This window comes from Fukomys damarensis, unplaced genomic scaffold, assembly GCF_012274545.1.
Source record: "Fukomys damarensis isolate Sample0158 unplaced genomic scaffold, DMR_v1.0_HiC HiC_scaffold_30, whole genome shotgun sequence".
NCBI classification, from domain to species: domain Eukaryota; kingdom Metazoa; phylum Chordata; class Mammalia; order Rodentia; family Bathyergidae; genus Fukomys; species Fukomys damarensis.
The window spans coordinates 69,191,127-69,217,979 of NW_022900942.1; the positions used below are offsets into that span (position 1 = coordinate 69,191,127).

At 40.5% G+C, this 26,853-nt stretch overlaps 1 protein-coding gene across 4 annotated transcripts; it reads right to left on the bottom strand.

Moving 5' to 3' along the window:
- Nucleotides 1-327: 327 nt before the first annotated feature.
- Nucleotides 328-24,345, bottom strand: Mc2r (melanocortin 2 receptor). Of its 4 annotated transcripts, none has more exons than XM_010638981.2 (3): nt 24,281-24,345; nt 3,344-3,433; nt 328-2,893 (listed from the first exon to the last, which is right to left on the bottom strand). In XM_010638981.2, exon 3 carries the CDS (start codon nt 2,771-2,773, stop codon nt 1,889-1,891), a length of 885 nt encoding a protein of 294 aa, XP_010637283.1. In that variant the 5' UTR covers nt 2,774-2,893; nt 3,344-3,433; nt 24,281-24,345; the 3' UTR covers nt 328-1,888. The 4 variants fall into 4 exon arrangements, with proteins under 4 accessions (XP_010637283.1, XP_010637284.1, XP_010637286.1 ...); XM_010638982.2 differs by having other exon boundaries at nt 24,310-24,338; XM_010638984.2 differs by lacking the exon at nt 3,344-3,433 and having other exon boundaries at nt 24,310-24,335.
- Between the last annotated feature and the right edge of the window lie 2,508 nt (nt 24,346-26,853).

Here is a 26,853-nt window from a genome sequence, read left to right on the forward strand (position 1 = left end):
TTATTCCTGTTCAGCTGCCACTTCTCCACATCTGGCATCTTGACTGTGGCTAATGGGCAGCATACAAGTTTCCAGGGACTGCATCTGCTTGTCAGTCACCTGAGGAAGAGGTGGAATCTTTTTCATCACATCTTTGGGCCTCTAGGAGTAGCCTGCTGCTTGGTGCATTGTTTTGGTCTTGGTTTTCTAATAGTCCAAGTGCAGGATGAGATCTCTCTGTCTGTCTGTCTCTGCCACTCTCCCTACTGCACAAAATTTATTTGGAAAAATACACAAATATTTGTCCCATCTACTTCAAATAATCAGTTTTCCTTTGACCTTTATGCATTCCCACATAGGAACCAAACAGATGAAATTGTTTATTTTCTCCTCTGAACTTTACATTTCTAAAGCATGGCGTGATTTAACCAGGCATGGATTTTAAGGCCAGGTGACTCTGGCCTGCATCCAGACACTGACACATTTGAGTGAGAAATTGAGAGAGCAAACACAACTCAAGGTGAAGGTTTGTTATTATTGGAAACTCCTAGGTGGTTATTTGACACAGTAATTTATACTCTGGCTGCTTCCGAAGATAATTGAAATGCTTTAGATAAGTCTGGCAGGCAAAGGGTGGGAGAGAGGGCACTTACTGCTGCATGGCCATGAAGATAGGCAATCAACCGAAGCTAGCAGCACCCCTGGCTTACAATGATCTGATGGTTTCTGCCCTGAATTGTTTGCTGCTGTGCTTCTCTTAAGTGGCCCCAGGAGGCACATTCACGTCTTGTCAGCCCTGTCCTTATCTTGATGTTGTTGGAAGGTGGTGGGATCTTCAGGATGTCATTAGAGATGTGCCCTTTACAGGGACTGTGGGATACAGGTCTCTTCCTGTCTCTGTCTCCTGGCTGCTGAGGTGAGCAGCCTTCTCTGCTGTGTGTTCCTGCTGCAGTGTGCTGCCTCGCCACAGTTCCACAGGCAGTGGGGTGGGTGCTCACTGACTGAAACCTCTGGATCTGAGCCAAGATAAATCTTTCCTCCTTTTAAGTTGATTAATCTTGTATATCTCCTAAAGTGATGGAAAGTTGACTCACACACTTGCCCAGCTACTTTAACTTCTCCATACAGACTTCCATGGCCTTCAGCTTAGAAGACTTCTTGGAAGAACTTGCTAGATATCCATGGAGCAACTGTTGGTTCTGGCCTGTAGCTCTCAAGTTTGTATTGTCATGTGTGCTTCATGTTCTATCTTTGTTTCAGGCTCATCATTTTATCCCCCTAGTGATGAAGTTGTACAGTATGCCCTTGTAATAGGGCTGTTCACACAGGAACATTAGTATTATCCTCCTGCCCATAAAAAAAGGACAGGGTGGGAAGCATTAGTATTTGGTAGTACTGAGGCAGGAAGGCAGGGTGTGTCAAAGCTGGGTCGTGGAGTAAATATGACCAGATCCCGGGACATCTGAGCAGAGCACTTCTTAGGAACTCAAATATGGACTTGTGAGAACCCACGATATATGGAATGAACAAAAAGAGACAGTCACCCTTAAGCAATCACTACCATGACTCTTCACACTAGCCCTCCCTGTGCCCCCAGGGTGCACTTTTGTTTTATATTATGATTTTTATTTTTCCTCTCTTTACTTGGCCCAATTTCACTCTGCAGGGCTACTTTCTCCCTTATTCTTCATGTTTAATTTTTCCTATTTTAAATAAATGTAACTTTACTACTGTTTTACTTCTTTCATTCAATTTTTTGAGAAGAAAGAACCCAGAAACCACTTCTAGGAGACTTCAGCACCCCAAAACCTGGTAACAGTGTTATGTTATTGTGTTCCATGACATGATCTCTCTGTTGATGATATTATCCCCGTGGATTTTTAAATCAGGATCAGTGATTCTATGGGTTCTAGCTATAGGACATCATCCTTCTGAATGCACCCCTGAGCTCTGGACTCCGGAAGGCATAGATAAAGGGGTCAATGACTGCGTTACACATGATAAGCATGCCATTCACCTGGAAGAGGGACATGTAGCAGGTACAATAAGGGTTTCTGGGACAGAAGGTCATTAAGAGGACATGAAGGATGAAAGGGGCCCAACAGAAGATGAAGACCCCCAGTAGGATGGTCAGGGTGATGGCCCCTCTCATGTTGGCTCTGGGAAGGGTGGAAATGTTCCTGGCATGGGAGCGAGCCAGCAAGAACATGTGTACATAGAGGCAGAGGATAAAGACCAGCATCAGAGGGAACAGTGACGCGAAGGTGAGCACTGTGGGGACATGATGGGAGAAGATCACCATGGCAATGCCACTTCCAATGCAAAAAATCCAGATGATTGCCAGGATGACAATCGTGCGGCACATGGTCACAATGCTATGGTACTGCAGGGCATGGAAGATGGTGATGTAGCGGTCAACAGCAATGGCCAGCAGGCTGAAGATGGAGCCAAGCAGAGAAAGAATAAACATGGTGTCAATGATGTCATCTGCTGTGGTTTCAAAACTGCCATGGGGCTTGAGATAACCCATGTTTCTGAACATGATCAGAACATTTTCTACAATCTTATACAGGCTGCCCAGCATGTCAGAAATGGCCAAACTACAAATGAAAAAGTACATGGGGGACTGGAGGTTCTTATTCTTGATCACAGCCAGGAGGATGATGAGGTTTTCCAAAATTCCAGCAATGGAGATTACAAAAAATATCTCTTCTGGCAAAGCCACATGGGGACAGTCTGAATTGTTTCTCACTGTGTCATTCAAATTTCCATTTGAGTGTATAATGTGCTTCATCTCTCCTCTCTGTGGTTAAGACAGTGATTTAACTTGGTCTCACAGAGAACTTGGTTGATTCTTCAAAATGTCTTCTTTATAGCACTTGTTGGAGGTCTGAGGATGAAATCACCCAGCTACCTGAAAGACAACACATGGAAATATCCATTGCAAAGTAGACTAAAAAATTTTAAAAAGCCACATTTGCTCTAAGAGAACTCAAGGGCTGGGGACTTAACTCAGTGGCACTGCACCTGCATTGTAAGCACAAAGTTCTGCGTTTGACCCCCGGTAAAAACAAAACAAAATAAAACTCAATACCCTGTATAAATATCATAATGCAGTCATTTCAATAAGACAATTTACTAAGCCCTCATCTTAGCCCTTTTATGACTAATATCTTCAGTACAGTTTTGAGCCTGAGATAATGATAAAGGCCATTTTCTGTCCTCTTCCCTCCCCTCTGCTCTTCCTGAGAAGGCAGGGCTGTGTGTAATAGGTAAGGGTCAATAGCACAATAGCCATGGCAGCAGAGAGAAGCAAATAAAGTGAGAGGTGGCAACAAGAAAATACAGGCAACCCTTCTCTGACTTGGGAGTGGTGATGGAATCTGCAGACAGATGAGATGATCTGTCCTATTGTCTTCACTGTTCATCTTCCTGAGCCATGGTCTTCCTGTCCCTATAGTTGTGGGAAAAAGATAAAGTGTTGATAAATCATTCAAACGGTTACAGTACCACAGATGCTATTACCGACATGTCCTTCAAGAGCTTTCAGAAGCTGAGTGTGATAGTGTACATTGGTAGAGCTACCTACTCAGGAGGCTAAGGCAGAGAATCGCTTGAACCCAAGAGTTAGAGGCCAGTTTGAGAAAGTTGGCATGGTACCACCTCAAATAACAAAACAAAACAAAAAAATCTCAACAATGTCATATCAAGAGGCACTGGAATTGAATTGTAGTAGAAGAAATGTCTGCTTTTCCTTCAAATAACCAACAGCTTGCAGAGGTCTATTCAGTAAGACAAGGTGGAATCTGTGCTTATTCATTTTCCAGAGGTGGCATTGACAGATGGACAAGCAGTTGTATCAAATTTGTCTTGTCATTGTGGTGGATTTAAAGACATGACCATTCCTTCTACACATTCCTCTCCCTTGCAGTGGAGCTAAAATCCTCTGTTGGAGAGTGTGTGGGAAGTAGCCTTATGTCCTGAGGGAATGCAGAGTCTGGGAGTATAGCCATGGGTACAAGGCTATGAGGTCCTTCCTGGAAAGGAATCAGTAGGTCCAAGTCAGGCCTTGGGGAAAGTATGTGAGCAAGGTAGAGACCAGGAAAGATTGGCCAGCAGAGCTTTGTTCAGGCCAACTCATCATTTCCCTCTGAGCCTGAGACTGTGTAGGTTAAGCAGAAAGCTGGATATTTGGAGTACTGATGCTGGAATATAACAACATGTGGAAAAGAAGAAGGACAGAAATGGATCCCTGGGACTCAGCAAGAATCTGAAGCAAGAATTGGAGTTCACAGGGAGAGAAAAGAGAGACACCTGAATGCAGAAGAGGGAGGTAGCAAGCAGCATTTTCTTCCCGAGTCCTGGCTTGAGGCATGGGAGGTGTGGCACAAACCTGTCTGCCCAGGCATGGTGGCTACTGGTAACTCTGAAGGCCTTCATGGAGAAATGTTCCAGTGGAATGGAACAGTGGATACTGTGAATTGCAGTAACTGGTAAGTGTGCCCCATCCAGCTTTGGCCTCCCCAGAAGAAGGCAATTGGCCAGTCAGCATTTTGGGCAGAGGCCAATTGAACTCAGGACTCAAATCATCAGTGGGTTGACTCCATTTCAGGTCTCCAAGTGTCAAGGTGAAGCACAGCTGTGAGAGACACCTAGGGGCAGTGAGCCAAATTCAAGCTGGCAAAAGGCACCCAGAGTGTTGTGGGCTGAACAACATGGGTCCCAGCCTTGCAGCCAGAGACCAGAAGCAGCCTGAACTTCAGTGAAGCCGAAAATGCAAGCTTGCTAGGATTATCTACCATCCCCCTGTAATTCTATTGCAGGCTTGCTGAGATCAACCAGCATGGCTCTAGGCTCTACCAGTGACAGCAGCAACACACCTTGAAGTGGCCTTTTTTCCTTCCTTTCTTTATTGCATGTTCTTGTTTTTATGAATATTGTTTCTAGGGGTTTTTTTTGTTCTGTTATTGGTTCTGCTTCTTTCTTCTTTCTTTCCCTCCTGCCTTCTTCACCAGTTTCCTAAAGCTTGTGTAATTTTCCTTTGTCCTTCAGCTTTGCTTCTAATTTCTTTTTTTTTTCTTTTTTTTTTTTTTTTTTTTTTTTTTGTTCTTTTTGGTACCAGGGATCGAATTGGGGCCTTGTGCTTTCAAGGCAGGCAGCAGAACCACTGAGCTAAATCCCTGGCCTGCTTTTAATTTCTTACTCTTCTATTTCTCAATATTTTTCATAAGCCCATTTAAATTTTATTCCCCGAGGATAAAATCACCAAACTGAGGGTATATTTATTGCCTACAATTTTCTGGTTTATTTTATAACTATAAATCTTGTTCATATGTTTAAAAGTGGCAAATTAATAGATAACAAAGTTTGTCATTTTTTTAGGCTCAGCTTGGTGCTATTGCTATTATGGATTGTACTTCTTTAGCCAAGGTAACAGTTGTTCTAATCAGTTGTTCCTCTTTGAATGCCAAGACTGATATTGCCTGAGGGTCATAAAGAATACTATAGGCCAATATCAAAGAACCAGTGGCTAGGACAAACAGGCAGCAACTTCTTGTCCCCAATAAATTGGGGAGGTAGGACCTTACAACAGATTCAAAAGCTAGCTACATCTGGAAGATATCTCTGAAAAGTAGCCATTTCCTAAGTGTTCACAATACTAGCTGTAAAACTATCTACCACAAATAATTTACAAGCATCAATGCAGAAATTAAAGTAGAAAAGTAGAAAATGAGAAGACAAGGAAGCAAGATGCAACCCATACTTCCAGCTCACCAGAGGCAAACTGGGGAGAAATGAGGTGGAACAATTTGAAAGCTACTTACCTGAACTCTCTGCAATGATAACAGTAGAAGTAACAAAACAGATAAATGAAGCTCTAGAAAAAAAATCAAATGAGAAATGATTTCTCAGATAACTAAAGAGATGATGGCCATATGAAAGACATAGTTAGTGAATCTAGAGTAGATACAGACAAAAACTAGTGGAGCTTAGGGAAATAATGGGACCCATGAATGCTCAATGTAGGGAAGAAATGGAATCCATGAAACAGATCCAAACAGATATCCAGGAAATTAAAAATTCTATTAAAAGTATACTCAGCAGCATGAACTGATGTGAGGACATAATATCAAGTCTAGAAGACAGGTTTGTGGTTAGCAGTCATAAAAGAAAGATTTCTTAAAAATGGCAAGGGACTACAAAAATCAATCCAACTAGCTGCTAGATGATGCAAAGAAGAATAATATAAGATTTTGGTTGGAGTCAATGAAAAAGCAGTTAGTGCAAATAATACAAAAAAACTATTCACAGAAGTAATGGTAGAAAATTTCCTAAGCATGAAAAAACAATTTGACATACAGATAAGTGAGGCATATAGAACTTCACTTAGCCATGATGAAGGAAAAACAAAACAAAACAAAACTACAGGCATATATAGACAATGTTCCAGAAATTCAATATGAGAACAGAATATTAAAAGATGTTAGAGAAAAGAAACAAATCACCCATAAAGAAAAGTCTATCAGAATCACAGTGAACTTCTCAACACAAGCCCTTAAGTCAAGGAGAGCTTGGAGTGAAGTATTTCAAACCTTAAAAGAAAACAGTCTCCAATTTAGATGATGTACCCTGAAAACAAAATTTCAAAATTAATGGAGCAATAAGATACTTCCATGACAAAAAAAACACATGAAGAAATTCACAAACACTGAACCAGCTCTCCAAAATGTTCTGAAGAATTTTCTAGAAAGAGGTAATGAAGACTACAACCCTATGAACCCCAACAGAATGAACCTACCAGGAAAGGCAAGCAATTAAACATGGGAAAGAAAAGGAACCAACAACAGGAAAATAACATGACAAGGGTAAGTCAATACATATCAGTTATAACCATCAATGTAAATGGTCTCAATTTACCAATGAAAAGAAAATAAATGAATGTAACTGTACTGTATCCCTAAATGTACCAATAAACTCAATAAAAAAAAAAAAAAAAGAAGCACATTTCACTCAAACAAAATTTATAAATTGAAAGTCAAAGAATGGAAAACAACACCCCATGTGACAGGAACCTGGAAAAAACAGGGGTAGCTATTCTATTTGCAGAAAAAGTAGATTTCAAGCCAAGATTGATCAAGAGAGACAAAGAAGGTCACTATATACTTATTAAAGGAACAATCTAAGAGGAAGATAACAAGCATAAATATATATGCACCCAAAACCAGCAAACTCAACTATATAAAACAAATTGTAACAGACATGGAAAATCAAATAAATACTAATACAATTGTAATGGGGGAAACTCAATATCCCATTATCACAAATAGGCAGATCAACTAGAAAAAAATTTTTAAAAAATATCAGAACTGAACCAAACTTTTGAACAAATGTCTACAGTGTTCCACTCTACATCAGAATACATTCATCTCAAATGCACACAGGACATTCTCCAAAATAGACCATATATTAGCTTATAGGACATGCTTAGGTAAATGCAAAGGAATTGAAATTATCCCATTCGTATTATCAGGCCATAGTGCAATGAAATTAGAAATCAATGGCATAAGAAATCACCAAAACTGCATAAACACATGGAAATTAAATAACATCCTCCTGAACAATAAATGGGTCATACAGAAAATCAAAGAAAAAATTAGACAGTTTCTACAATTAAATGATAATGCCAACACAACGTATCAGAATTTATGGGATGCAATTAAAGCAGTACTATGAGAGGAATTTATAGCAGTGAATTTTCATATCAGAATAATAGAGCAAGCTAAAATAAACAATTTAATGTTGAATGTCAAGCTTTCAGAAAGTCTGAATCTTGTACAAGAGAAAAAATTTAAAAGATCAGAGCAGGTGTTAATGCAATCAAGACTAAAAGAACAATGCAAAGAATCAATGTATCAGAGTTTGCTTTTTTTAAAAGATTGAATAGAACAGATAAACCTTAAGCTAACCTTATCACAAAAAAGGAAATAAAAGACTCAATCCATGTAATTAGGAATGAAAAAGGTGAATCACAACGGATCCTGACGAGATCCAGAAGATCATCAATACCAACTTTGAGAAACTTTGTTCTAATATGATGGAAAACAAAGAATAAATGGATAGATTCCTAGATATGTATGAATTACCAAAGCTGAATCAAGAAGATACAAAAGCTCTAAATTGCCCAACATCAGTCAATGAAGTGGAAGATGTAATTGAAAATGTACCAGCAAAGAAAAGCCCAGTTTCTGATGGATTCACTATTGAATTCAACATGAAATTTAGAGAAGATCTAATGCTGCTACTCCTCAAACTTTTTAATGAAATTAAAAAAGAACCTTGCAAGCCCAAAGACCTGAGTTCAATCCCCGGTACAAAAGAGAGAGAGAGAGAGAGAGAGAGAGAGAGAGAGAGAGAGAGAGAACCAAGACCACCTGTTATGTAAAGGTAGAAGATCCCAATAATGAATGTAACTGTACTATATACCTAAAATGTATTAATAAACTCAATAAAAGAAAAAAAGAAATTAAAAGGGAAGCAATACTCTCAAACTCATTTCTGGAAGCAAACATTACCCTGATATCAAAAACCAGGGAAAGATTGAAACAAAAAAGAAAAGAAAAAAAAAGAACTACAGGCCAATCTTGTAATGAATATAGATGCAGAAATCCTCAGTAAGACACTGTCAAACAGCTTGCAACAAATCATCAAGAATATTGTACACCATTACCGAGCAGTATTCATCCCAGGGATGCAGGAATGGTTCAACATACAAAAATCAATAAATGTAATACACTGCATTAACAGAACCAAGGACAAAAACCACATAGTTATCTCAATGGATGCCGAAAAAGCATTTGACAAAGTCTAACAACCACTCATGTTAAAACTCTACAGAAAACTGGAATAGATGGTTTTTATATCAATCTGGTGAAAGTCATCTATGACAAATTAACAGCCAATATCATACTAAATGGTCAAAAACTGAAAGCTTTCACTCTAAAATTAGGAATAAGACAAGGATATCTACTATTACCACTTTTATTCAATATGGTTCTGGAAGCATTAGCCAGAGCAATTAGTTAAGAGGAAGAAAAAAAGAAATAAGGATAAAAAAGGAAGAAATTAAATTATCATTATTTGCAGATGACATAGAAGACCCCAAAAACTTCACCAAAAGACTTCTAGATTTAATAACCAAATTCAGTAGCATAGCTGGATACAAAGACAACACTCAAAAACCAATAGTGTTCTTGTACACAAATAACAAACTCACTGAGAGAGAAATTAGGGAAACCATACCCTTTGCAATAACATCAAAAAATGAAATACATAGGAATCCATCTAATGAAGAAAATAAAAGATCTTCACTTTGAAAACTACAGTACTCCAAAAAAGGAGATTGAAGAGGATATCAGAAAATGGAAAGATATCCCTTGTTTATGGATAGGAAGAATCAATTTAGTGAAAATGGCCATATTTCCAAAATTATTGTACATTTTTAATACAATTCCAATCAAAATACCAATAGCATATCTCACACAATTAAGAGGAAACAACCCTAAAATTCACTTGGAATCAGAAGAGACCTAGAATAGCAAGCACAATTCTGGGTAATAAAGACAAATCAGGGGCATCGCAATCCCTGACTTGAAATTATACTACAAAGCCATTATGATAAAAACATCATGATACAGGCCCCAAAATAGACCTGAGGATCAATGGAATAGATTAGAAGATGCAGAAACTATTCCAAACATACTGAGCCACCTTATCTTTGACAAAAGACCCAAACACTTTCACCGAAAGAGAGAAAACCTTTTTAATAAATGGTCCTGGAAAAACTGGCTTTCCACAAGCTGAAGATTAAACCTAGACCCATATATCTCACCATACACAAAATTAAAATAAAAATGGATCAAAGGTGAAGGGAGGGTGGGGACAAGGGAAAAAAATGAGAACCAAGACCTGTCATGTAAAGATAGAAGATCCCAGTAATGAATGTAACTGTACTGTCTACCTAGAATGTACCAATAAATTCAATTAAAAAAAGATCTAAATATTAAAATAGAAACACAAAATTAGCTGGAAGATAGAAGAGGTAGAACTCTCAAAGACATTCGTGTAGGCAAAGATTTTATGAACAAAACTCTGATTGCACAGGAAATATTACAAAGAACCAACAACTGGAAACTCATCTAATTTTAAGCTTTTTAAAGCTTCTGCACAGCAAAAGAAATGACCAACAGAGTGAAGAGACAACCCACAGAGTGGAAAAAGTTTTTTTGCCAGCTGTTCCTCAGACAAAGAGCTACTATACAGAATATATAAGAACTTAAAAAAAAAAAAAAATCAAACACCTCCAAATTTAAAGACCCAATCCAGAAATGGGCATCTGAAATGAATAAACACTTCTCAAGTGAAGAAATTACAAATAAAAAGTTGAAAAAATGTTCCACATCACTGGTCATTCAAAGATGCAAATTAAAACAACACAGATTCCATTCCACTCCAGAAAGAATGGCTGCTATCAAGAAATCAACCAATAATCAATGCTGGTGGGGCTGTGGAGAAAAAGGGACCTTCTATTGTTGGTGGAGTGTAGACTGATGCAGCTACTGTGGAAATCTGCAGAGGATCATAATATTGATTATGCCCAGAGCAGACTGTGAAGAGTTAACCCCACAACTGGCTTGTTTTGAGAAGCAAGACTAGCTGAGGCCTGCATGCTGAGATCAGAGTAACTCACATCCAAATTCAGCTCCCACAACTAAAATCTTACTAAAAGGAAAATGTTCTAATTACAAACATGCATTTTGTCTATTTTGTTGCTAATTTGAGAATGCTTTTTCTTGTCCTTTATGAATTTTGTTTACATTAATTTCCGTAAAAAATGCACATAGCTTCCCTTTACCCCAATTGATTGCCAAAAAAAGTCAGTGCCTAGGACTGGCTAGTGCCTTTGTTGGTTGCACTGGCATTGGTTATCCTGGAACCCTGCTTTCTCTCTCTTAGTTCTGTCTTTTAGTTTTTTTTTCACCCTCAGGCCTGTATCATATACTGGGCAGGGGACTGGAAACTAACTGCATGGACCTCAAGAAGAAATCGATGTGGTGATTCCTCAAAAAAAACTGAAACTAGAGGTTCCATTTGACCCAGCTATTCTCTTTCTTGATATCTTCCTGAAAGAACTGAAAGCATCACACCAAAGTGATGTATACACATCTATGTTTATAGCAGTACAGTTTGTAGTAGCTAAATCTTGGGAACAGCCCAAATTCCTGTCAACTGGAATGGATAAAGAATATATGAGTTGTCTTTTTATACAACAGAGTACTACTCTTCTATAAAGAAGGATACATGTGAGACATTTCTAGGTAAATGGATGTACCTTGAGACCATACTTTCAAGTAAAATAAATTGGACACATATATTTAAGTATTGCATTGTTTCTCTGGTGTGAAAAACTGAAAGGGTAAATAGGGACCAAAATATATAACAGATATTGAGAAATAGGGAAGTATGTTCAAATGGCAAGGGGAACACGGGTTGGGGGAATGAAAAAGGGAAAAGAAAAAGAGAATAGAAGGAAAAATGGAAACAAAGCTTTAGTAAACATGGAGGGGAAGAGGGGTTGAAGGGAAGGGAGGGTATTGGGGAAAAAAGAAGAATCAAGATATATTATGTAGACGTACAAATCCTCTATGATGAATGTGATCGTTATGCATATCTAAAATGTACTAATAACACTAATTTTAAAGAAAATCAGAAAGCTGTGCTCTATTCCTTCTCTTGTCTGTGCATTGTGTCTTGGTTCCTTTACTCTAGACAGCACAATTGAAGAACATTTCCTCTGCCTTCTGGGTTTGCAGTTTGCTGGGCAATGACAGCACACCCTACAAATCCATACCAGTCTTTTTGCTCTGTATCCTACTTCAATTTGCAAAATGAGTCCGAGCACTGCTTACCAGTCTCTAGTAAGAGACCTCCTAGTCTCTTCCACTATGATCTTTTTTTCAGTACAAAGCATTATTATCAGTGCAATCCATTTAAAGTCATGTTCTCTACTCAAAATATAAAGAGTGTATTCAGTTTGAGAATTCTGTGTTTATAAGTTTGTTTTCTTTTAATTTTGCAGAGACATAGGATACAGTGACTGCCCACACACTGATAAGAAATTGCCTTGGCAGTGTAAGGAGGGAAGTTAAATTATTCATTGTATCAGTATCAGAAGGGTTCCAGGATAAATTGTATCAGTCAGTCTTCACTAGAGAAACAGGTTTAATATAAGATTTATAAATAATAAGGCTTACAATGGCTGCCCACAGAGCTAGGTGTGGAGAAAAGGGCTGTCTGTGTGCTGGAGATCTGAAGGATCTAGTCAAAGGTCAAAGGCCCAGAGCTCACTGTAACATCCCCTGTGAGTCTCTATCAGGATACTGCAGGGTCTGTGATGGAAGGCTGAAGAGTCTGTGCTTCAAGGAGACATGTCCAAGGTGGAAGGCTGGAGCTCCTCTGAACACACGGAAAGGAACCTGCCTTCTTTATTTCCCTTTATTCCGCTCAGGCTACAAGCCTATTGGACAGTGCCACTCACACCCAGGGTGGATCTTCTGTCTTCCGTAAATCCCCTCAGCCATACCCACTCCCAGATCCATGCTAACACAATTAGTTGGGCATTTCTTACTCAAGTTGACACAACAGTTAACTCTCATATCCATCTCAGTAGGGCAATCTATTTACTGTTTAAATTTTATTGACTACGTCTTTCTTAAAAAGCATATAATTTTGAAAGTGAAAAGCAAACAGCCTTACCTATTCACAGGATATTTAGTAGAAAATAAAAACAAACTATTTGTGCTCTTTGTCTACTTCCTGACAAAGCTTTAACACTAATTCAGTTTTTGTTTTTTTTTTTTTTTTTTTTTTTAGCTCTATGTGAAAAATATACCAAGTAAGAGTTTCCTTTCTAAACTGATATTAGAGAACTACATTCCAGGAGAAAATATTTTTCTTTGCAAACAGCCTTTGCTTTTGTTGCTTTTTGCTTTGCTTTTGGGAGAATTCCTTCAGAGCTTCCACAGCATCTGAGTAGCACACTGTGGCCATCACTATCCTGGAGAGATGGCTATGCTCTCCCTATGCTGTCAGGTAGCTGCAACATGCTAAAATGAAAGCCAAAACAGGCATGTGAGAAATTGACACTGAGTTATTAGCCAAAAGAGAATCAGTTCACACTTGAATTGTTGGTCTCCTTCCTCTTGCTGATTTTGGTCCTGACATCATCCAGGCATCTAACAGCCTGGATGTGCAACCACAGGGAAGTCATTACCTGCTCAGGTACTCTGCAGTCAGTCTTGACTTACAGAGCAACCTTAGGCCCCTGTACTAAATGAGTTTTCATTTCTGGGATTAACTCCTTGCCTGATCATTCTCCCTACCTTGAGCTCTTAGTATCCAGATCTTTCTTTTCTATTAGCTTTTTCCCTGCCTCATTCTCTCTTCCCTTCCCTTCCTCTCTCTTTCTTTCATGTTGAGAATCCAGTCCAGAGCCTGTACATTCTAAACACGTGCTCTGCCACTGAGCCACATCTAGCCTCAGTATCCTAGAAGACTGTAACTCCACAGTTTTGCCCCAGGAGGCAAAGATGGAGAGTGAATGAAGAGGGGAAAAGAGGGATGGTTTTTATGGCTTTACAATCTGAACCCAAAACAAGCTGCTGATTCATTTGCTCTGAATGGATGCATCTTGGGTGGAAGAGCAGAGAATCTGGGGCAACTATAATTGTATAAATATGCAGGAAAAACAAGACCAACTTTTGTGTTTTTTCTGGATCTAGGGGAACAGGAATTAGCAGCATTAATGGTTCACAAGGTAAGAGAGCCTGTCATTCTACTCCTGGCCCCCAAAAGGCTCATGTCCATCTCATTATGAAAAATGCACTTAGTCTATCTCTAAGAGTTACAAAAGTCTTAATTCCAGCATTGCTGAAAAGTCCAAAGTCTCCTCTGATACTCAAGGTAAACTCTTAGTTGTGAGCTTCTGTAAAAATACTGTTAAAAATTTCCAACATACAATGGCACAAGGTAAACATGTCCATCCCCAAAGAAGAAATAGGAGCACAGAAAGGAATGGGACCAAAGTAAGACCAAAACCCATTAGGGCAAACATTAATTCCTGTATCTCCATGTCCAGCACCCAGGGAATGTGGTGGCAAGATATGTGTTCCAAAAGGGTTGGTAATCCCATCTTTATGGTTTTGCTGATTGCAGCCCACATGGTTTCTGTCTTGGGCTGGCTCCACTCACTCCCTGTAGCATTCTTTGGCGGATGTTCCTCCTTCCTGGTATCTCTGACTTGCTGAAGTCTCCAATATACTTTGAGGTTTGCCTCACAGCTGCATACATCACTCTCTTAGGTGCATACTGGCTGGTCTCCCAGACCTTCCCCTGAAATCTGGCTGAAAGCTTCCTTGACTCCACAACTCTTGTGTTCAGCCCACTTGTAAAACCAGCATCACATGGATGATGATAAGGTTTGCCACCAGCTAAAGCAGTAGCCAGCCCCCTGGAGAACATGACTTCAACGGTATCTGAGTGCCTGAATGGCTGAACTTGGGAATATTCTTCCCTTAATGGTCCTGGGGAAGTACAGCAGCCCGAGGCTCTCTTCTCAAAGCAGTCTTTCAAAAAAGTTACCCATTTATACCCTTAAGCCTGGGATCAAGCCTGCCCAATTCCTGAGATACCTTCAAGCCATTTTTCCTATTGTCCTAGTGCAAGGCACTTGACTTCATTATGTTGATATTAAACCTTTCAGCAACCACAGTTTCTGTTTCCCAAATAGTACAGGTAGCATAATGGGGGCTGGGAGACTACTCCTTTCTACCCACTTGAGTTTGGGAAACATCCCAGAGCCAATCCTCCTACTGTTACATGTAACTTAATCAGAGTGAACTCTGGAACACTTGTTGAAAGCCCCAACAGAGGATGACTCAGAACTCTATTAATCATTCCTGTCAATCTTACCTTGAGACCCAGTGAGAGTGGAGTGCACCTCCTTAGAAATCTGAAAGTTTGATTTATCTGTGACTTTTTGCTTTTCCTGTTGTCCCAACACCACTTTTAACACCACATTTTTTGTTTCTGCTGAAGGCTGGCTGGGAAAGTAAAGCATGACCTTTTAATTACAAAATCCCAGGACACAATGTGCAGAACAGTTCCCAAAGCCCTATATGTGGACTCCTCACAAGAACTCAAGCAAGCTTTTAGTAGAACAGCCTAAATGTGACATCAGCCTCAGGAGTGTCCATATAAAAATGGACAGCAACCACTAAGCTCTGACTACTGTGTCCCTTCCTGGAGCCCACCCTCACACCGTAGGATTTACTTTTTACCTACTTTACTTGGCCCAAACTCACTCTGCAGAGCCTTTTCCATTCTACCCTTAACAAACATAAAACTTTGCTACTATTTGTGCTTGTCTTGACCAATTCTTTGTTCAGGACAGAAAGAACCTAGAAATTTCCTCTAGAAAGATACTCCAGCATCCCCAAACCTGGTAACAGCACAGATTACTCTGAGTATTATTCTTTTATCTTCAATCAGTGCAGCTGCTTTTCTTTCACTATTTGGTATACATTTGTAATGCTGTGCTTGCCATGCACAAGAGTCTGGAATCTATCTATTAGATCCATCCCCCAGTATCACCAACCTTACACAAACTTCCTTTCTGGCCAAACTGCAAAATTTTCACAACTTTTGACTTACTTTTTGTTCCTAATTCTCATGTAGGTTCCTGATGTTCATTGGTTAAAACAGCCAACACTACCCAGGCCACCACCTGAAAGTTGAGCTGCCTTGAAATTTCCTCCAACAGATCCAGTTTACCACCTTTAAATTCAGCTTTACATAGTCTTGGGACATGGGCAAAACAAAGGCAAGCTATGTGCCAGAATATAACACACATGGTCTCTAGTCTAGTTTCCAATAGGGTCCTCATTCTGAAATGAAACTTCTTGAGCCCAGCCTTTCTGTATACATTCTGATCAGCACTCTGGTATTCTGAACTCAGATCAGAATCACCCATCAATCTTGGCTTACAGCATTGTAGGGCTTTACTAGCACACATTTCTGCCCCTTTGCAAATTGCTCTTGCAAACAAGTTCCAAAGGCTTCTGAACCACATGGTCAGGTACAGCTATAGAAATAGCCCCCTTTCTCTGATAGCTATTTTTTGTATTATATTTTCTATTCCCTGGGACAAAATAATGAAGAACACATTTTAAAGGAGGATAGATTTATTTGGCTCATTGATTTGGGAGGTTCAGTCAAGCTGACAAGCTAACCTTAGGGACAGGAATTGACTATTTAGGTTCCCCATGCCATCCTAGAACTGTTAAATAACAGAGGACCTCAGTGGCTCTCAAATAGAGTCACACAATATCAGACCTTCATCTGTGAGAACCACCACCTACATTTTGTTCCAGTTAAAACCTTGAATCCTGCTACTTTTTTGCCCTTGGAACCTGGCCCTCATGACTACAATTGTGTCAATATCACCTACAAGCTGTTCTCCAGTCATCCAGATCTATGAAAAGCCCCACTGCCTGATGCTGATTTCATTCTGTTCACAGATGGAAGCAGTTTCATGGAAAATGGGGTACACTATACTGGCTATGCAATGACGACCCAGGGTGAAGTGGTCCAAAGCAGGAACCCTCCCCATTGGGATGGTCAGCTCAGTGAGTGGATCTTTGGGCACTCATTCAGGCTCTCTGATGGGCAAAGGGAAAGAGGGTGAATGTTTATACAGACTCCTGTTATGCCTTTGCTACCTTACATATTCATGGCATAATATACAAAGAATGTGGTCTTCTCACAGCAGAGGGCAAACAAATTAAAAATAAACAGGAGATGATGCAGTTGTTGGAGACAGTGTGGGAACCCAATTAAGTAGCAGTGATGCATTGCTCTGGTCACCAAAAAGGAAAATGTGCAATAACAAAAGGCAGTGATAAAGCAGATATAGAAGCCAAGAAGGCAGCTAAACAGAAAGTTAGATGACCATGCTCACCTATGCACAAAAGAGGAAATTGGAGACACAAAAACCCCTAGCTACTGTAGAATATTCAGATAAAGAGAACCAATGGATAAGAACCAACTGGCTAAAAAACAAGGACTTGTTTGGATACTACCTGACAACAGGATGATGATACCTGAGGCACTAATCATACTCTTGGATTAAAAGGTATCATGACTTGACTCATGGGGGAAAGATGGTTCTCCAAACACGGTTAGAGACATATTTCTTCATACCTCAGATTTCTGCTTTGTGTGAACAAGTCTCAACAAGATTTAAAATTTGTCAGAAAATAAATCCAACCTCAGGGCTCAGAGCACCATCTGGCATACAATGGAAAGGCACAGCCCATTTTGAGGACATACAAATAGACTTTACAGAAGTTTCCCCTTGCAGAAGTTATGAATATTTGTTGGTATGTGTTTTTACTTACCCGAATGGCCTGGAGCCTTCCCTATGAAGACAGAGGGCTTCAGAAATATGCAAAATTTTATTAAAGGAAATAATTCTAAGGTTTGGTCTGCCTCTTTTTATAGGCAGTGGCAATGCACTAGCATTTGTAGCAGAGGTTGTACAAGATCTAGCTAAATTATTGCATATAAAATGGTATTTACACACTGCCTATTGGATCCAGAGCTCCAGTAAGGTAGAAATGATGAAATTCATTATTAAGAACATATTAATTAAATATTGTTTGACAGCCCTGGGGCCATGGGTTGATTATACTGGATTCTCCCCATATGAGGTCTTATTCGGGAGACTGCCATGTATTATAAGAGACTTTACTGTAAATTTATCTTAGTTATATTCCTCCACTCTGGAATTACAACTGTTAGAATTGGGGAAAATATTCCAAAATATACAGGGGCCATTTAGAAATAAGGAGGACCTCCCTATGTTAACTCCTGTCCATTTGATAAAAGTAGGGGGCCAAGTTTATGTTAAAAATTGGAAAAATACCACTTTACAACCCATATGGGAAGGGTCATATGAGACACTTATGGTTACTCCCACAGCAGTCAAGGTGGCTGAAGTCCGATCGTGGACCCACCGCTCCAGGGTGAAATGAGCTTATCCAGAGGACTCCACAAACTGTGACCCAAAGAGACAGTGCCCTCAAAGCCCTGCACTTGTCACTCCAGAGGCTGATGGTCAGTGCATGGCTAAAGAGTGAGGATTGCAACCAGGACATTATGGACTCTTTTATTGTGTCACATGGTTTTGGGTTATTTTGTTTTTGAATTAAGAATCTATAAGCCTAAAGATGATAGGTTTAATGAAAAATATGTAACTTTCGAAGCTATTAAATGGGAACCAGAGGGAGATGCCCACACACTTTTCATTGATGCATGCCCAAAAGAACATTATGGAAACCCTGGTACCATACTTGACTGTGGGGTATATACACAGGAAGATACTCAGTTTTATTCAGATAAAACTTGAATATGGTTAAATAGTTCTGATGTGACCAGATATATTGGCAATTGTGGTAACTGTAAACAGGAACAATGTAACTCCTTTAAAAATATATATCTAGACCCTGGGATGTAAGTTTTTTTTTTTTTTTGAGACAGGCTCTCACTATGTAGTTGAGACTGACCTGGAACTCACTATGTTGCCCAGGCTGGTCTTGAACTCACAGCGATCCTCCTGCTGGAGTTACAGGCATGCACCACCACGCCCGGCCCCCTGGGATGTAAGTTGGTTACAGAAATGTCTGGAAAAACATTCCTCCAGAAATAGGGAAACTCCTGTGCTACAGGAAATACAAGGTATGCTTAAAGGACATCCAAAGAATTATATAGGAATAGATATGAGGGATTTAATTAATGGAACTCATTCACTGCTGCTATGAGTATACCAGAAATTAGCCTGTGATTGCTGGATTTGTGCATCATTCATCATGATGACTTTTCAAGCAATTGGCATCATGAGTGACCTGCCCTTAGAGCCAGTGAAGCTTGCTATGTACCCCCTACTCGACTACCCATTAGACATTATTAGTAAGGGAACTTGCTTTCTTGGTTTTTAAAAATCATGCAATATTTCAGCAGCTTTCACTAATGTTGTTGATTGTAATTACTCTGCTCCAAATGGAACCTTCTCTCTCTATAAAAATGGTGTTTTTAGAGTAATTTCAAAACACTCTACAAGTTTGTGTGTTTTGGGGATCTTAATCCCCAACTTGTCTGTCTACACTCCTTCAGCAATGAGAAAAGTGCCTTTACATATCACTGGGAAAAGCAGTTTGACAAGGAAAAAGAGAGACCCAGTTGTTTTCCTTATTTAGCAGGGTCAGCTATACCTGGCAGCCTTACCCTGAGTTTCACAGCCCTTGGATTGCGGCAACAACAGTTCATGGCTTTAGGACAAGAAATCAGGAAAGACCTAGAGGAGATTTGAGGTGCTACTCAAGCCTTAGAAACTCAGTTAGACTCATTGGCTAATGTGGTGTTACAAAATAGATGAGCCCTTGATTTTCTTACTGCTCAGAGAGATCGCACCTGCCTGTTTTCAGGGGAAGAACATTGTTATTATGCAAACAAATCTGGAGTAATACAAGAATCACTAGATAAATTAAGGTGCTCAGAAGGGAATTTGGTACTGAGGACCTGATATACAGTTTTGTCCTCAGCTTGTTGAGATGGAAAACCTGGGTCAGCACTCTAGTAGGACCAATAGTTATTATAGTACTGCTGCTCATGTTTGGTCCCTGTATAGTACAATGGATATCTAAACTCATACACCAGAGGGTAACTGCTGCCCAACATTATCAAATGCTAATCATGCCCAATAATGAAAAATGGAATGAATTCAGTGAGGGGTGAGGAATTACCCCAGAGACAAGGGATGAATGATAAAGAGAACTTCTGTAAATAGTGTGAAACCTACAAAATGTTAAGGAAATATGGAATAACTCTGGGCTTTTGCTTCTGTAATTTGCTTTGTTTTGCTCGTTTCTTAGGACAACAACACCAGGGTTTCATCATTAACTACAAAGCTTGAAGGCATGTAGCCCCAGTTTAAACTGTTATAAGATTAACAGATGCCAGAGGTGCTTAGCCACATCCCTGGGGTGAGACCAGATGTTTACACTAAGATAACGATCGCCATACCTTACAAGCAAAGTACACTTAGGGTTAGACCCTAACCCTAAGCTTTCTGTAAATCAAATGACTATAAAAAAGTTAAGATGAAAGGAATATCACCAGTCCTGTTTTCCTAACACTGACCCCCAATCTTGTGTGCTAGAGTAGCTAACTAGGCAGATCCTAAAGATAAACATCCTAACCACAAAGATGCTACATTTGGGTTAAAATTAAGCTGTCTGTGACCATGATTGTACAATCTGTCATGGGACCTGAGAGAACTGGAATGTCTTACTGAACTACCTAAAATGAGGTCACGACTGTAAAACTCCTACAAAAGGCAGATTGTAAGCCAGCCTGGGGTCAGTCATAAGGCACAGCCCTTGGTGCAGGCCGACCCTTTGCTAACAAAGTAAACATTTATGTTTTATCCATTTTTGTGTCTCTGTGTGTCACTTACCAGTTCCTTCTGCAACACCACCCATATTATTCCTGGATTTATAACTAAAGGAAATTAAGTCAGCATACAAAAATGATACCTGCATACCTGTGTTTATTAAAGCATTGTTCTCAATAGCCAGACATAGAATAAGCCTAAGTGCCAATTAACATGTGAACGGTACAAGAAAATGTAGTATATATACAATGTGGATTATTATTCATCTAGAAAGAATAATGTCCTGTCATTTTCACCAAAATGAATGGACTTGGTGAATACTGTATTAAATGGAGTAAGCCAGACACAGAAAGACAAATATTCATGTTCTCTTTCTTATGAGGAGGCTAAAAAAAGCAAAAAAAAAAAAAAAAAAAAAAAAAAAAAAGTCAACCTGAATGTAAAATAGTGATTATTGGAGGTTGAGAAGCAAATGTGGTCAAAGGGAGGCTGGATTTGACCAGCGAATGTTGGGAGCAGTTCTACATAATTTGGGGGGAAAATCATTTCACAATTAAGTTATGAGTAGGGCTAGTTTCCTGCCTACAGGCCAGCTATGGTATATCCAGACTTAACTCCATTTTTGTCTCTGGTCACAGCTAAAACCTCAATGGTTCTATGATGCTATGATGCTCCAGGGCAGGACTGCATCAGCTAAAGACATCCTGGGGAGGGACAAATTCCTAATCAACATGAATTCTCATGACCTAGGTTCTTCATCTGAATAATTCTTCATTGTTCTAGGATTATGACAGCCACCCTCTGAGTCATTTATACTCCCAACGTATGGAATAAAGGTAAGGCAAACTCAGAGTCTTTTGTCTTTGCTGCCTACAGCAGAGTTGATCAGGCTCAAAGCTTAGTTTTTCTCTAAATCTCATTTTCTGTCTTAATTCATTACTTTTCTTTGTGCTGTCATGGCTCTTAGGAGAGTAGGACTCACTGCAGAGGTTTTCTGTTTCCTATAAGGGCAAACTTTATGCATGTGTGGAAATAACACACTGAAGCCTATTATTTTATATAACTAGTACATGTTAATCCAGGACCAGTTTTAGGTTGTGTTGCTGGGAGTCAAACAGATACAGGAAACACTGCTGGTCACCAAATCTAGCCGAGGAGTTGAGCCACACAGGAAGAGAACAGGCCAGCAGTAACTGAGTCCTAGACACCACCTGGTGATGATACTGCGGGTTCAGTCATTCAAGTGAAACACATTCTTCTTCAATGCTCCAATTAAATATAACCTGTATGATTATCCTAATTTCTTTCTCTCCACCCATGGAAAAGAAATATGAGACTCAGAGAGGTTAGGTAGCTTGCTTCAGGTCACCCATCAGTTAAGCCTGCCTTGCTGCAGACCCACGCGCTCTGATCATGCCACAAAGGCTGAGCATCCAGTAGCAGGAGCCGTAGGACTGCAGTCCCAGGTCCAGCTGTGAAGCACATGTGGTAAGGAGTGGCCTGTCGGGTACAGTGTGATGGGGGCTAGACACTGTGGGGCTGGGGCCTTGAGGCCATTGTGGTGCCAAATAAAACAAAATGGCATCATAATAAGGACTTGTGGATATTACTAAACAATAGTCTGCTGAAAGAGGTAAGAGCAGTCCAAGGAAGAATGAATTTGTAATGGGTTTACTACTCTTACGCTGGCTTAGCAACAAAGCTACCATGATGTTCATGTCAGTTCCCCCAGATCTCACAGAAAAGACCAACAGTGAAGGCCAGACTGCACACGGCAGTGTCATTGATGGTGGCCGGGTCCACAGTGTGGATGGCGCCTGACTTTGTGCATACTGTTGATGAGTACTGACTCTGTCCTTAGTGTTGGAGATGACTCTCTGAAATTAGTGTTGATGGTGACTGTTTCTGTCCTAGTGTTGATGCTAGCTGACTGTTCATACTGTTGGTGCTGACTGACTATTTATAGTGCTGATGGCAACTTTCTGAGTCCTGAGTGCCTTGATGATGCTTTTTCTGTGCTCGCCATTCTTTAGGGGTTGTAGCGATCCCTTAGGACTAGCTCTCTTTTGATGGTACAGGCAGTGGAAACTTTGCAAGTTCATGGTCTTGTTCTGAGGTCTGCTGCTCACAGTATAACTTCTTATTTGATATCCACAGGGAGACTGGAAATGAGGCAGGCGTGGCAATGAGCAGATGCAAGGCCTGTACTGGAGCTTCCTTGGTGGGGTTCAGGATCCCTCAAAGTCACAGGATTCCTCTGGGTGGACACTGGTGTGCTCACTTCGCTCTGGCTGCCTCACCAGACCTTAACCTTACTGCTGCAATCTCTCCCCACAAACTCCCTTGGCCTGGCTGGCTCTGCAGCTCAAGCTGTCCTGGGCTATTTTCATCTGTTGTTGTTTGCACATGTTCTGTTTCACAACATGTCCAGGTGATCCATGTCTTTTTAGTCCTTCACTTGGCATATGCATACTTCGAGTTAAACACTTACTTTAAAACCACCATCTAAATTTCAATACCCTGGCTCTTCATCATCAGAAAATGAAGCACCCTTTGGACGCAGTTATACTCTTTCTTTGTCATGTCCTTCTTATCTGCTACCAAAATTCCCAAGCCCCATGGGCCTTGCCTATATCTGCTTTGCACACAGTAGGAGCTCCACATTTCCAGCAGGATTTCTACACCTTTTATGCCTCAGTGCAGACTTTCTTAAGCTGCATTCCCTATCCCAGGGAAGAATAAGCTCACTCTCTCTCTCTCTCTGATGATATAGCTCTTCCTTCATAGTTCTGTGCTGCTATTGCTCACATAACAACACCCTGGATGGATCATTATCTGTCAGGATAAGTGTAACTGAGCAGAGGACCTAGTGCACAGGAACCATATTTTGTACAGTGCATAAACAGGGCATAGCTTACACTGATCAGAAAGATTTCATTCAAAGTGAGTGGAGCATCTAGTATTCAGATAGGAATCCAGCGAGTATAGTCAATGAGATGTTGACATCACAGCCACTCTGAGACAGTGAGAGCAATGTGCTTCTTGAGTAAACCTCCCTGTGAGCGGAGGAATACTGGGCCCCGAGGCTGTGCCAGTTCCTGAGCTGTGTGTCCCACTCCCCAGCTTGTGCTGTCGCCCTCAGCCTGGGCAGGGTATCTCACAGGCAGAGTCAGGGCTCTGCAGACCAAGCTCCCATCCTAGAGTCAGTGAGGAGCTGTGCTGGGCCTGGGCTTCAGGGGCTCCATTCTGATTTCCGCTGCACAAGGCCAACTTGTAGGGCTCAGCTAACACTGTTGATCATGCTGCATCACCATGAGTGGCAAGGTCCTTCCCACCCCTCATGCAAGAATGTGACCCCAGCACCCACTTACCTTCCTGGTCTTCCCTGCTGGGCTTTGTATGTATGTGCACATTTATATGTATGTATATGTGTGTGGTGTGAATGTATATGTATGTGTTTATGCGTGTACATGTATAAATGTATATATGCACTCATGTATTTTTCCTTATGTATGATGTATGCATGCAGGTGTGTATGTGCTTATATATGTGACCTGTGTGGTGTATACATGCATATAAGCTTAGGTACATGTGCACATGTGCATGTTTGCATGTGGGTCTGTGTGCATGGTGTTTGTATACATTTATTCATATAGCATAGCAAATGTTTAAATTAAAATTTATTGCAATAAAAGACATATTGCTATTAGTCCTCCTCAAAACACTCCCACCCACCTCAGATACACAGTTTTCATTGTTCTTACCACTTTCTGAAGCAGTTCTGGAACTCTTCTTTCATGAATGTCTTTATGAGATATGATTAAAAAATACAGTTAATGAGGGGCTGGGGATTTAGCTCAGCGGTTCTGCCACTTGCCTTGCCCGCACAAGGTCCCGAGTTTGATCCCTGGAACCAACAAAACAAAAGAAAACAAAAACAAAGATGTTAATGCGTTGGCAAGTGCCATCTGTTAGAAAGGAGGCTCATAAGACATTATGGTGTTTCCTTATCCACCTTATTCACTGGATCTGCTACCATGCAATGTCTGGCTCTTCACTAGAGTCAAAGTGACCAGGAGAGGTAATCAATTCTGAATCCATTCAGGACATTGAGCAGCCAAGACAGTGCAACTAAAGATAATCACAAAAGAGGATTTCCAGAGTTGCTGTAGAAAGTGGCAGGAGTGATGGCATAAGGGCATGCAAAGACGGGAAATATTTTGAAGGAAATTCATGGCAATGTGTTTTTTACAGCAATAATTTAAAAATTTAAACATTCATTATATTTGCTGATCACACCTCATGTGTGTATGCATAATGTATATATATGTTTTGTATATTGCATGCATTTGAGTGTGCGTTTGTGTGTGTGTGTGTGTGTGTGTATGTGGTGTGCGTGATTGGAGATGTTATCTCAAGGCAGGTTAGAAGAGTAAAAATGTGAAGAGTAGCTGTATTCATCCAAAGCCTGGCCTCCTTTCTAGACTTCTCCCTAGTCTGCAGCAACCAAGTGCTTTCCAGGTGATGTCCACTTTGGAGGAGTATGTGATGATGAACATTGTTTAATTCCCATTTATCCTGTATCCTGCACTGCTGCCAAAGAAGTCAGAAAGGCAAGAAAAGAGGCAGAGAACACTGCACTACCTTGGGCCATATGGCCACATGGGCATGTCAGTAGGCTGCTCAGACACCCGTGCCAGGGCACAGGGAGCCAGTCCCACACCACAGCCCTGGTGTCTGGCAGGAAAACTTTTATGCTTTAAAAAGAAAGCCTAATCAGGTAAAAGGTGCTCTCAGGAAGGTGTAAAAGGAATAAATTTTTCAACCCTAATTCCATTAGGAAAAAATTTGCTGTAGGATTTGAAGAGCTTGTAGTAGCTTGTAGAGCTTGATGATAATTTAAAGGTGGGCAGAGAAGCTAATAAATTGATTACTAGGAAAGTTAACTTTAATTAAGCATAAAAGAAATACACTGTATTGTTGTAGTTTAATTAGGAAAATAATATACTCCCTCAGAATGAATGAAAGGCCATAATTCAAAAGATGAGCTATTAGAAGGAATTCTGAATATAGCTTTTTCTCAAATTTGTGCCCTCTGCTCTATTCATGGCCCAAACACATTTAGGAAGCACAGAAATTAGCAGAAAATGTCCTTACCTTCTGTTCTGAAGCAGGAACTTTCTGGCCCAGAAGACTGGAAATGAATGCACTTTGAAGAAAAGCAAGTACATGGACCTTGGGCTGGGAAGGGCTAGAACAGATACATCGCTGGGAGAGACAGCGAGTTGTTATCATAACCTTGTGCAAATGTCATATGAAATGAGCTGCATATTTCTGGCATGTGAAGTAGAGCAATGGAAAGAAACATTTTCCCAGGTTCAGACAGACAAGGTTGCTTCTGATGTTTCTGACAATGTTTACAGCAGATTACAGGATTGTAATTTTGCTCTTTTCAAATTCATTTCAGAGTTGCATTCAGTTTTAGAACTAAGGAATTGAATAAACTGGGGTTTCGAGGAAATGATTCTGGAAGAATTTGTTTTAAAATGAACAGCAAATTTCTCAAGACATCTTGGGAACATTTGGCCCATTAATCTCATTAAGAAGAGGGAAATAACCCTATTGTCCATATTTCTCAAGACCTAGCAGCTAAACAGGGAGCTGTGCGCTGAAGCCAACCCCAAACCTTCATGTTCTGCCAAATCTTCTCTGTCCAAAGTTCCCCGAAACCACTGCCAACAGGTCCACCATTCACAACAGAAGCTTTCAGTTTTAGGGTTCGGTGTTGCTTGTTTTCTGTTGTGAGGACTTTCGGGGAAGGGCTGCTGCTGGGATTGAACCACCAGTCTGCGTTTTGTGTGTGGTGGGGATGGAATTTAGGGCCCCACACACCCTAGTGCATGCTCTAAACCTACACTTTCAGCACCAACCTGGATGTTTAAATATGTACTGGGCCAAGTTTGGGGGCAGACCTAGGTCACTGGGGCTGAGGCCAAACCAGTGGCTGTTTCTGAAAACATTAGCTTCTGCCCTAAGCCGAGGAATATTCATAAGAGAGTTGCCTGGAGAGAAGGGGGAGAGTGTTGAGCTTAACTTGTCAGGCAGGTCAGGCAGTAAACATCCTTACACAGAGGCTTCCCCAGGCTGTCTTGGAAGAGAGGTGTCTCTGTCTAGAGCTCAAGGACTGGGGTTCTGGAATAACCCACAAAGCCAGCCATGTACCCACAGCTCAGTATGGGATCCCGCAGCCCCTTTCCTTTAAAAGATGTGGTCAGCATCGTGTATGACAGTGAAACACTGTCTCCAGG

Coding starts and splice junctions, on each gene's coding strand:
- Mc2r (XM_010638981.2), bottom strand. CDS start 2,773: ATGAAGCACATTATACACTCAAATGGAAATTTGAATGACACAGTGAGA.